This window comes from Erinaceus europaeus, chromosome 7 (genome assembly GCF_950295315.1).
Source record: "Erinaceus europaeus chromosome 7, mEriEur2.1, whole genome shotgun sequence".
Classification (NCBI taxonomy): Eukaryota; Metazoa; Chordata; class Mammalia; order Eulipotyphla; family Erinaceidae; genus Erinaceus; species Erinaceus europaeus.
Genome location: NC_080168.1, coordinates 72,334,553 through 72,347,360, shown reverse-complemented (window position 1 = coordinate 72,347,360; position 12,808 = coordinate 72,334,553). Strand labels below are relative to the sequence as shown.

Sequence of the window (12,808 nt, the reverse complement as noted above, 5' to 3'; positions counted from 1 at the left end):
ATTTCTGGAATGTTTCAGGACTTATATTTTGTGTGGGACTGAGAGATCTGTAAAAAATTTTCATGGGGGGGGGTTGGGCAGTGGCACAGTGGGTTAAGTGCATGTGGCGCAAAGCTCAAGGACTGGCGTAAGGATCCCAGTTTGAGCCCCTGGCTCCCCACCTGCAGGGGAGTCGCTTCATAGCGGAGAAACAGGTCTGCAGGTGTCTATCTTTCTCTCCCCCTCTCTGTCTTCCCCATCTCTCTCCATTTCTCTCTGTCCTATCCAACAACGAACAACATCAACAATGGCAATAATAACCACAACGAGGCTACAACAAGGGCAACAAAAGGGGGAAAAATGGCCTCCAGGAGCGGTGGATTTATGGTACAGGCACCAAGCCCAGCCTGGAGGGAAAAAAATTTTTTTTCATGGAAATTCTGGTTTGTCTATAATTGTAATATTAAGTGTTTAATTCTTACACACTTCAGCTTTCATACAGAGAATGCTGAGATGCCTGATTTTCCTCAAGATTTCGAAGTTGCAAAATACAATGCCTTGGAAAAAGTAAGAGTAATTTCTGTTTGGAAATTTTGATTATTTTAAATGACTTATCATTTTTCCCATTTCATAGCATGTTTACTTTTTTTAAAAAAAATTAGCACACTCTGAACAAATCTTTCTTTCCTCCTTTCTTTTCTTTCTTTCTTTCTTTTTTTTTTTAATGCCACCAAGGTTATTGTTGGGGATTGTTGGGGCTCGGTGCTGGTGCTACAAATCTATTGCTCCTGGTGGTCATTTTCCCTTTTTTTCCTTTCTGTTTTATTTGACAGGACAGAAAATTTGACAGGGGAGGGGAGATAGAGAAGAAAAGAAAAAGATAGACATCTGCTTCATTGCTCATGAAGCATCCTCCCTGCAGGTGGGGTATGGGGACTGGTACCCAGGTCCTTGTGCATGGTAATATGTGTGCTTAACCAGATATGCCACTGCCTGGCCCCCAGTAAATATCCCTTAATATGTAGACTAACTTTAGTTGTCAAGACATTTCCTTCATTTAAATTTTCACATTTTTTCATGTTTACCATTCCAACATCTCTAGTATAAAGTAAATGTTCATAGTAAGACATAAATAGTATCAAATACTAATATGATATCAAAACAAAGGTTCTCTCTATTACTAATAGTCTCTTGAATGCTATTTATTGTTAAATGTTGTTTTATTTTAATGAGAGAGAGAGGTACAAAGATAAAGGTACAGAGAGAGAAAAGCTAGAGCACTGCTGCTTAGCTCTAGATTATGGTGATGCTGGTGATTGAACCCGAGACATCAAAACCTCAGACATGAAGATCTTTTGCATAACGACTATGCTGTCCCCCCCAGTCCTTTAGATATTTTCATAGAATGTGGCTTGAAAATAATTTCCCTCTGTGGCAAACAAAATATGAAGAGTGCTGCAGTTTAAACACTGCAGAAATATGCTTATAGAAAAAATATAGACATGGGGCTGGGTAGTAGAGCACCATGTTAGGTGCACATAGTACAAAGTGCAATGACCCACACAAGGACCCTGGTTCAAGCCCCTGGCTCCCCATCTGCAGGGGGGTCACTTCACAAGTGGTGAAGCAGGTCTTTAGGTGTCTATCTTTCCCTCCCCTTCTCTCTCTCCCCCTTCTCTCTCAATTTCTCTCTGTTCTATCCAATAAAATGGAACAAATGGGGAGTTGGGCAGTAGCGCAGCGGGTTAAGCACACGTGGTGCAAAGCACAAGGACCGGCGGAAGGATCCCTGTTGGAGCCCCCAGCTCCCCACCTGCAGGGGAGTCGCTCCACAGGCAGTGAAGCAGGTCTACAGGTGTCTATCTTTCTCTCCCTCTCTGTCTTCCCCTCCTCTCTCCATTTCTCTCTGTCCTGTCCAACAACAACATCAATAACAACAATAATAACTACAACAGAAATTTTTAAAAAGACAACAAGGGCAACAAAAAAAGGGAAAATAAAATTTTAAAAATTTTTAAAAATTAGAATGGAACAGATGGTCTCTAGGAGCAGTGGATTTATAGTGTGAGCCCCAGCGATAACCCTGGAGGCAAATATATATATATATATATATATACAGTCAGCAGTAAAAAAAACTATATTATGTCCTTTTGGACAAACTGAATGGATAGTGATTATACTTACTGAAGTAAGTAAGAAAGTGATGGACAGCTAGCTACCTGTGATGGACACTTATATGTGCAATATAAAAACTGACACACATGAACTTGAAAATACATATGTCACCCATATCTGTAACCTCTGGGGTAGAGATAGAACTTTGGTGGTGAAGTGGTTTAGAATTGTACCCCTATTGTTTATAATTTTGTAATTCGGGGGCAAAGTGCAAGGACATGTGTAAGGATCCAGGTTCAAGTCTCCGGCTCCCCACCTGCAGGGGATCACTTCACAGATGGTGAAGCAGGTCCGCAGGTATCTATCTTTCTCTGCCCCTCTCTGTCTTCCCCGTCTTCCCCTCTTCTCTCCATTTCTCTCTGTCCTATCTAACAATGATGACATCAGTGACAAGAATAATAATAACCACAATAACAGTAAAACAACAAGGGCAACAAAAAGGAAGAAAAAAATGCCTCCAGGAGCAGTGGATTCGTGGTGCAGGCACTGAGCCCCAGCAATAACCCTGGAGGCAAAATAATAATAATTTTGTAAATCACTAATATAAAATATTTTTAGAGAGACAACGACATTAAAATGAGGTCATTGGTCATTTGGGTGAACTCTAATAGCACTTTCAGTTCTTACAAGAAGGAAACATTAGGACACATTAATAACGGGTGTCGGGCAGTAGTGTAGTGGTTAAGCGCACATGGCACAAAGTGCAAGGACCAGCATAAGGACACAATAATACATAAATGGAATACAATGTGAAGACAAAAAGGATAAGATAACCTGTAAAACAAGGAGAGAAGCCTTGAAGAAAAACAATCTTAAGGGGTCCTGGCAGTGGTGCACCTGGCTAAGTGCACACATCATAGTACACAAGGACCAGGGTTAAAGTCCCTGGTCCCCACCTGCAGGGAAGAAGCTTCACAAGTGATGAAGCAGGGCTGCAGGTGTTTCTCTGTCTCTTTCCTTCTCCATCTCCCCTTCCCTTCTCAATTTCTCTCCATCTCTATGTAATAATAAATAAATAAAAATTTTCAAAAATGAAAAATAATCTTAAGGGAGTCAGGTAGTGGTGCACCTGGTGAAGTGCACACATTACAGTGTGCAAGGACCTGGGTTCAATCCCCTGGTTCCCACCTGTAGGGGGAAAGCTTCACAAGTAGTGAAGTATAGCTGCCTGTGTCTCTCTGTCTCTTTCCCTCTCTATCTCTTCCTCACTTCTGAATTTCTCTCTGTCTCTATCCAATAGTAAATAATAAAATAAATAAATGGGGGGGGGGGTCAGGCAGTAGTGCATGGGTTAAGCGCACATGGCACAGAGCACAAGGACAAGGCAAGATCCCGGTTCGAGCCCCTGGTTCCCCACCTGCAGGGGAGTCGCTTCACAAGTGGTGAAGCAGGTCTGCAGGTGTCTATCTTTCTCTCTCTGTCTGCCCCACCTCTCTCAGTTTCTCTCTGTCCTATCCAACAACAATAACAACAAAAGGGCAACAAAAGGGGGGGGAGCCTCCAGGAACAGTGGATTTGTAGTGCAGGCACAAAGCCCCAGTCATAACCCTGGAGTCAATCAATCAATCAATCAATCAATATTAAAAAAAGAAAAGAAAAATATTATGGGCAGGGGTAGATAGCATAGTGATTATACAAAGAGACACTCATACCTGAGGCTCCAAAGTCCCAGGTTCATTCGCCCACACCACCATTAGCCAGAGCTGAGCACTGCTCTAGTAAAAAAGAAAGAAAAAATAATTTTGTCAAGATCTTGACTTTGAACTTCTAGCTTTCAGAATTATGAGAAAGTAAACATACATTGTTTATTTGAAAGGAAATCAGCTTGTAGTACTTTGTTATGGGAGCATTAGCAAGCTAATAATAAATGTTTAATATTCATGGTCAACATTTACTAATGTTCAATGTCATTAGAAGAAAAATAAGCGCTCGCGCCCCATGAGGAGCTGGCCAGTCTTGCAGTGATGTTAGTCCTCGCGCCCACCTTTGCTGCAGTTTTTATGAGATGTTCGTGAAATGACAGGGTGCGATCGAGAGTAACACCAAGATAGACTGGCTGGGCTTCATGCCGGATTCCCGTATCGTCAAGCTGCACATTAAGCTCACGCAAGGCCGAGGCATGGTGTAGATGGAAAACAGATGATACCGTTTTTGCAGTGCTAGGGATTAGTCAACATTTTTTACAGTAATCAGATAACAGAGACATGTCTTTCGTGAGTGTTTCCTTGAGGATGTCAAACTTGGATGCCTGAGTTGCACAGCAGATGTCATCGGCGTAGATGAACTTCCTTGAAGAAGTTTCTGGGAGGTCATTGATGTAAATATTAAATAGCGTAGGAGCCAGAACAGAGCCCTGGGGGAGGCCACTTGAGACAAGTCTCCATCTGCTAGACTTGTCACCCAGATGCACCCAGAATCTTCTGTTTTGGAGAAGAAACGATACAGTGTTGGCCACCCATGGAGGCAGGCATCTTGAGATCTTGACTAGGAGACCACGGTGCCAGACCGTGTCATAGGCTGCTGTGAGATCAACAAAGACAGCACCCGTCTTTAAATTCTTCTGGAATCCATTTTCGATGTAAGTTGAGAGGGCCAGGGCTTGTTCGCAGGTAGATCTTCCTGGGTGGAAACCAGCTTGGGCGGGTGATAGGAATTTCTCTGTAAGAGGAGAAATTCGTGACAGAAGCAGCCTCTCAAGGAGTTTGTAACACACGGAGAGGAGAGAAATTGGTCTATAGCTGGCGGCCAGTGTTGGGTCTTTCTACGATCATCATCTCTGGCATTATGCTATTCCACTGCAGAATACTGTGCCCCAGTATGGTTCCGTAGCCCCCATGTCTACTTGGTCGATTCCAAATTATATTCCTTCATGAGGATAATTTCTGGAACCATCCGTTCCACCCCGGTTCCATGGATGCCAGTTCTTAGCAACATCGCCCCGCCAGATATTCATCGGGATGCGGCATCATCTAAGTTCATTTCCCACGTCTACGCTCGACCGGACCTGCCAATCTACGCAGATATCTTCGCCCACCCTGTCCAACGCTTGACGTCTCGTCACCCAATCTGGTCTCCTACGCCTACACTGAACTTCTCTGTTCCAGTCTCTTGGAAACAGAGCTGGCAGTCAGCTGAGGTAAAGAACAAACATCTCATCACAGACCCCTGCAAGCGTCAATCCGGCTTTGACCTAGCACGTTATGATTGGGCCCTCCTCAATCGCTACTGAACAGGCCATGGCCGGTGCACTGCTATGTTCCATCGCTGGGGAGCCAGAGATGACCCGAACTGCCCCTGCGGCTCCAGACAGACTATGACCCACATAGTCAACAACTGCCACCTCTCCAGATTCAAAGGAGGTCTCGAAACTTTACATCAGGCTCAACCTGACGCTGTTGACTGGCTACGGAAGAAGGGCAAACGCTAGAAGAAGGAGAAGGGGAAGGGGAAGGGGAAGGGGAAGGGGAAGGGGATGGGGAAGAAGAAGAAGAAGAAGAAGAAGAAGAAGAAGAAGAAGAAGAAGAAGAAGAAGAAGAATGCATATTAGAATAATAAAATCGTCAAAAAATTTTATTTATTTATTTTCCCTTTTGTTGCCCTTGTTTATTTTTTTAATTGTTGTTGTAGTTATTGTTGTTATTGATGTTGTCGTTGTTAGATAGGACAGAGAAATGGAGAGAGGAGGGGAAGACAGACGGTGAGAGAAAAATAGACACCTGAAGACCTGCTTCACTGACTGTGAAGCGACTCTCCTGCAGGTGGGGAGCCGGGGGCTTGACCTGGGATCCTTACCTGGTCATTGCACTTCATGCCATGTGCACTTAACCCACTGTGCTACTACTGCCTGACTCCCAAAATAGTCAAATTTTTAAAAAGAAAGAAACATAGGTGGGAAAATAGATCAAAACACTGTAGGATTTTGGGTGTTGAATTTTCTGACATGTACCTCTCTCTGAGCCCATGGTCTGAGTGTGAGCTTGTGTCTTGCAGTCCGGAGAGCAGGGCCTGGAGATTGCTGTGCTGGAGCTGCATTGTGGAGGGAACCACACCTTCCTCACTTCGGCACACTTCCTGCGGCCTGACGGCACCCAGGTGAGCACAGTCCATCCACTCCTTTGTGCTCATCAACCTGCTGCAGCCTTTCCTGAAAGTTGGTCAGTGAAGGGGCCAGGTGATGGTGTGCCTGGTAGAGCATACATGTTACCATGTACAAGGACCTGGGTTCATGTCCCTTGTCTCCACCCGCAGTGGGAGGCTTCATGAGTGGTGGAGCAGTGCTGTAGGCATCTTCCTTCTCTCTGTTTCTCTCCCTCTCTATCTTTATCTCTATCAGAAAAGGAAGCAAAATAATGACCACTGGGAATGATAAGAGTCATGCAGCATATAGGCACTGAGCTCAAACAACAACCTTAGAGACCAAAAAAAAAAAAAAAAGATCGACCAGTGAACCAGCCAACCTGGGTGTCTTTTCCATGTTGCCCATTAAGTGACTTTGAGAAGTGGTTGTCAGTGGTGTTCTCTGGGAACAGAGAAGATTGGCCTACTGCCCCTGGGCCCAGTCACCTGAGGAATGTGTTACCAGTATGCATACCTGTGAGGACAGGCTACCCACATCAATTACTAAACACCTACCTGCACTGAGTTCTGGGCACAAATCTTCAACATCTTGCTTATTACCCTGTACTCAACACCTTGCTTTCTTGTCTGGGAAGATGGAACATTCTTGATTGGAGCCTGAGGCGACAGAGCTGATGACTGTGTGTGTTTGGGGTGGGGGATGGGTAGGAGGGGATGTTGTGGGCTGGTGTAAAGAGGCAGAGAAAACCCCAAGTTTATAGGAACTCTTAGAGCTGGTTTTTGCTGGCATTTTTTTTTCCACGTTTTCTTCTATCCTTGTTTGCTGATGATTCATTTTTCACATCATCTGGCCCATGGCTGAGGGTCTACTTCTTTAGAGATGATGATGTTTGCCCTTGGTGCTCTTCCTGATTAGATAAACACTGTAAAAACAGGACATGAATTGCCTGAAGCTCCAAAGTCCCCCACACCACCATAATCCAGAGCTGAGCAGTGCTCTGGTATTTCTCTCTGTGTCTCTCTCTATCTGCATCTCTCTCTCAAAAATAAAATATTTAAAAAAAAGAAAGAAAAGAAAAATAACAGGACATGAGAGTGAAAGACATCAGAGCAGGGCACACTGGGAAATGTGTAGTATGGGGACAGTAAGGCAGGAGAATGTATCAATAGAAGCAGTAGGTACTGGGGAGGGCATGGTTGGTCTTCAGATGTTGCACCAGAACGACTTCTTTGAAATTCACATTAACCCTCAAACAATCCAGCCTTCTCAAATTTTCATAAAAGTGTTTTTGTAGGTCTAGAAAAGATCATCTAATTAAGGTTAAATATGTCTTAAGAAGGAGCAAGGGACTTTGTGGATACATTTTTCCCACATATAAATGAATGCATTTAAAAATATATATATATATGTTTATTTATTATTGGATGGAGACAGAAAGAAACTAAGAGGGTGGAGGGAGGGAGAGAAGGAGAGAGAGACAGAGACACCTGCAGCTCCACTTGTGAAGCTTTCCCCCAGCAAGTGGGGACCAGGGGCTTGAGCTGGGTCCTTGTGCACTGTAGTGTGTGCACTTAACCAGGCATGCTACTGCCTGACCCCCAGATGAATGCATTTAAAAAAATGTTTATTTATGAGAGAGAGAGAGAGAGATTGGGGGAGTGTACAGAGGAGACAAGAACCAGAACATCACTCTGGCACATGCAATACTGGGTATTGAACTTGCCTCTCCTATAGCACCACCTCCTGGGCCCAGAAGTGAAGATTTAAGTAATTCTTTGAGAATTCTAGCTTCTGATCTCTTGGGCAGAGACCAAATGCTAATTTATGCCCCTATTCCCTAGGACACTCACTTGGTGTTTACTAAAGACCAGTATCTCAAGTCACTGCATCCTCCAGGCCTAACACTTTGCTCTGTTCTATAATTCACAGACTAGAAAGCAGTTCTCTATAAAGAAAACCTCCGCAGAGGCCTGTGCATGCTACGACAACTGTCTCAAAGAGCTGAAAAAAGACGGATTTCTGCTAAGAGAGCATTTCACAACAGAAGCAACCCACTTAGCCTCCAGAAAGCTACAAACTGTAAGACTGATTTTTCAAATGTTGTTGGTTGAGTGTTTGCCATGACATGTTTTCCCTGTGGTGTGTGCAAACACTCCAGAGGGAAGAGGAGGACTTAAGGAAAGGCACAGTGAGCCCATGGGAAGGTACGGAAGGTAAGCAGCTAGGGATTCCAGATGAGCTTGAGCTGACTGCTTTCAGTAGCAAATTCTCTATTTTTTTTTCTATAGGGTTATCGCTGGGGCTTGGTGCCAGCACTAGAAATCTACTGCTCCTGGCAGCCATTATTATCTGTTTTATTGAATAGAACAGAGAGAAATTGAGAGAGGTGGGGAGAGAAAGATAGACACCTGCAGACCTGTTTCACTGCTTGTGAAGCAAACCCCAAGCAGGTGGGGAGCTGGAGGCTCAAACCGGGATCCTTGGGCCAGTCCTTGTGCTTCGCACTATGTGCACTTAACCCACTGCACTACCACCCAGCCCTCTCATTGGTTTTTACTTATTTTTTATTTTTTACCAGAGCACTGCATAGCTCTGGCTGATGGTGGTGCTGCGGATTGAACCTAGGACCTTGGAGTGTCATGCATGAAAATCTTTTTGCAGAACCATTACGCTATCTCCCCAGTCCAGAGTGTTGGAGATTATGTAACTGCAAAAGATTCCACCATAGGCTTTAGTGAAATCTTTCTTACTACACCTCTGCTATTCTGGGTTCTAAAGATCCCACATAGTGGTCCAGGATGTGGCACAGTGGATAAAGCATTAGATTCTCAAGCGTAAGATCCTGAGTTCAGTCCCTGGCAACACATGTACCAGAGTGTTGTCTGGTTCTCTCCCTCTCTCCTCCTATCCCTCTCATTAAAATAAACAAATTTTAGGGGCTGGGCAGTAGTGCAGCAGGTTAAGCGCACATGGTGCAAAGCACAGGGACTGGTGTAAGGATCCTGACTCTAACCCCTGGCTCCCCACCTGCAAGGGAAGTCGCTTCACAAGTGGTGAAGCAGGTCTGCAGGGTCTGTCTTTCTCTCCCCCTTTCTGTCTTCCTCTCCTCTTTCTTTTTCTCTCTGTCCTATCCAACAATAACAACAAGAGCAACAAAATGGGAAAAATGGCCTCCAGGAGCAGTTGGTTGTGGTGCAGGCACTGAGCCCTAGTGATAACCCTGGAGGCAATAAATAAATATATATATATATATATATATATATATATATATATATATATATATTTAAATGAAGCCATCTTTTTTTTTAAAAAAAAAAAAGGGAAACTTTTCAAACTTTCTGTTGGTTGTTTCTTTGTGGTTTTATTGCAGTTGCTTTTGGAGGAGGTGATAAGTTCGGGCATGCTGAGTCAGGAGGTGAGCGAGCTGGTGGAGATGATCTGGGCAGAAGCTCTGGGACACTTGGAACACACGCTCCTCAAGCCCATGAGTAGCATTAGCCTGAATGATGTAAGTCCTGTGTGTCCTGGAGGCAGTCTCTTCCAGGTCACAGCTGCCTGCCCGGCTGAGCAGTTTCGTATAGTAGCTCCATCTGTACCAGTGTCAGCTCTGTAGCATTGAATCAATAATCAAAAAATACTACCCCTGATGTTTGGGTGCCGACTTGGTTATTCTAGGATTGGTGATTCGTTCCTGACAGTTCTTTCTTCTGCCCCGGGAGGAAGGGAAGCCTAGAGTACTGGAATGGGTGAAATAAGCTTCCAAGAACAGCAGACATTCCCCTCTGCAGACTCAGACTCATTGCTGATCTGGTGTAATGTTTGGTGCTGGCTCATTCAGGATCTTCTCTAGGTCAAGAGGTTTATCTTGGGCCTGAGTTGGGAAGCGTTGGTGGGGAGCTGGGAGTGCGCTCAGTCCTCACCTACCTACTCACACCCTCTTTTATACCTTAGCAGTTGTTTCAGAGGTGTTTCCTTCTGGAAGGCAGGCATTCCTCCATCCCTCAGAACACATGCTTAATTTAAAAAATTATTTTATTTTATTTTAGTAAGATAGATACAAAGAAAAAGATGCAGAGAGAGAGCTCAGAGTACTGCTCAGCTCTGGATTATGGTGGTGTTGGATCCTAAGACTTGGAGCCTCATGCATGAAAGCATTTTTTTTTTCATTTATGTATTTACTTACTTATTTATTATTTGAAAAGACAGAGAGAATTTGAGAGGAGAGGGGGAACTGGAGAGGGAGAGAGACACACCTGCAGCTCTGCTTCACTGTTTATGGAGTCTTCCCCCCCTGCAGATGGGGACCCAGGGCTTGAACCCAAGTTCTTGAAGATGGAAACCACCACGTGGTCCTGGCATAAAATTCTTTTATAACCATTGTGCTGTCTTCCCAGCTTACCTTCTTTACTTGGTTGGATTTTATTTTACTTTATTTTTTCTTGTCATACAGTTTTTGCTGGGTTCCATAACTGCATGACTCCACCACTTCCAGCTCCATTTTTTTCTTTTCCTTTACTAGAGGGTAAGAGACAGAGAGAGAAAGGAAGAAAGAGGAAGAGAAATACTGCAGCACCAATCCACCACTTGTGAAACTTCCCCCCTACATGTGCTCCCATGTAGTGACCTGGGGCTAGAACCCAGGTCCTCACAAGTAGTAACCTGTACACTCTACTGGGTGAGCTACCTTCTGCCCCAACACTCACCTTCTTGATTACATACAAGCAGGAGAATAAGTGAAATAAAATAATCCCAATGGTACAACCGTTGTAACTGTGCTACCATGCTAAACTAATGCAGATAATTCTCTATAGCATTAAACAAATGTTTGTCTTAGTAGAGACATAGAAAGACATCACAGCGCCAAAGCTTCCTTCAATGTAGTGGGGTCTGAACTTGAACCTGGGTTGTGTACATGACAAAGCAGCACACTATCCAAATTAGCTATTTCATCAGCCCTAAATACTTTATTTTTATTTATTTATTTATTATTGGATAGAGACAGAGAAATTGAGAGGGGAGAGGGGTAAAGAGGGAGAGAGACAGAGAGACACCTGCAGACCTGCTTCATCAGGTGAAGCTTTTCCCCCCTGCAAGTGGGAACCAGGGGCTTGAACCCGGGTCCTTGTGCAATATAGTCTGTGCACTTAACCAGGTGTGCTGCATGGTTCCCTAAACACATTTACTTTAAGGAGAAAAGGACTCACTAGGGTAAAAGTCCTGACAGTCCTTCTGTAATGAGATGCTCTGGAGGTTTTTGTTCTGAGTTTGAGTCTGGCATTGTCCTAATCTTTTCCATGAAAAGCAGGTCTCCCATAGTTGCATTAGTGTGTCTCTCTGGGGGAGGGAGAGAGATGTGAGATAAATATAGGTGATATGTGACAATATATAAGTGTAGATATTTATACATGTGATATAAGTATGGATAGATTTTTTTCCCCATTTTTGTTGCCCTTGTTGTCATTGTTATTGTCATTATTGTTATTGCTATTAGACAGGACAGAGAGAAATTGAGAGAGGAGGGGAAGACAGAGCGGGGGAGAGAAAGATAGACAACTGCAGACCTGCTTCACCACCTGTGAATCGACCCCCCACCCACCCCCACACACACACAGGTGGGAGCCGGGGGCTTGAACCGGAATCCTTCTACCAGTCTGCACTTTGTGACATGTGCACTTAACCCGCTAAACTACTGCTTGGCCCCCAGATAGATGTTTCAAAGCCTCCTCATCATGATGAAATATCAGCATTTGTTTAATGGCAGATGAACAGGAGGAAACCATTAATAATTGTGCCATATCTAACAATTATCCTGTCTATTTTTATGCATGTTTTCCACTTCCTCTATGGCTATTGAGATTTCCTTTTATCATTTTATTGGGAAGGGAAGGGGCTAATGGTTTCTGAAAAACACTCTCACTCCCAACTTCTGTCTGTTTCCACCAGCATGCACCTGGACCCCAAGGCTCTTTCCCAGCACCTCTCCAACCCCATTCCCCAGAGTCCTTTGCTTTGGTGCAATACACCACACCCAGTCCAAGTTTCAGGTTGTGTTTTCCCTTTCTGTGCTTGTTTCTTAAGTTCTAACTATGAGTGAGATCATCTGGTATTTATTCCCCCCCCCTTTTTTTTTTCCTGATCTCACTTAGCACAATTCCTTCAAGCTCTACCCAAGAGTTCTTCTTTTGGGAGTTGGGCGGTAGTGCAGCGGTTAAGCGCAGGTGGCGCAAAGCACAAGGACCAGTGTAAGGATCCCGGTTCAAGCCCCTGGCTCCCCATCTGCAGGGGAGTCGCTTCACAAGCGGTGAAGCAGGCCTGCAGGTATCTGTCTTTCTCTCCCCCTCTCTGTCTTCCCTTCCTCTCTCCATTTCTCTCTGTCCTATCCAACAACGAAGACATCAAAAACAACAACAGTAATAACTATAACAATAAAACAACAAGGGCAAAACCAAAAGGAAAATGAATAAATAAATATTTTAAAAAAGAGTTCTTCTTTTAATAAGCATATATTCATCTGTTTAAAGGTGAGCAGAGCTGAGGGGATTCTCCTCCTGGTGAAGGCAGCCCTGAAGGACGGAA

General features: G+C 44.1%; 1 protein-coding gene across 1 annotated transcript in view; it reads left to right on the top strand.

Moving 5' to 3' along the window:
- Positions 1-12,808, top strand: part of PARP4 (poly(ADP-ribose) polymerase family member 4) — a 123,899-nt gene that overhangs the window by 25,885 nt on the left and 85,206 nt on the right. The window contains exons 5-9 of the mRNA XM_060193512.1: positions 471-546; positions 6,145-6,246; positions 8,162-8,311; positions 9,603-9,740; positions 12,754-12,806. Of these exons, the coding sequence (XP_060049495.1) occupies positions 471-546; positions 6,145-6,246; positions 8,162-8,311; positions 9,603-9,740; positions 12,754-12,806 (519 nt within the window). The remainder of the gene's footprint in view (positions 1-470; positions 547-6,144; positions 6,247-8,161; positions 8,312-9,602; positions 9,741-12,753; positions 12,807-12,808) is intronic.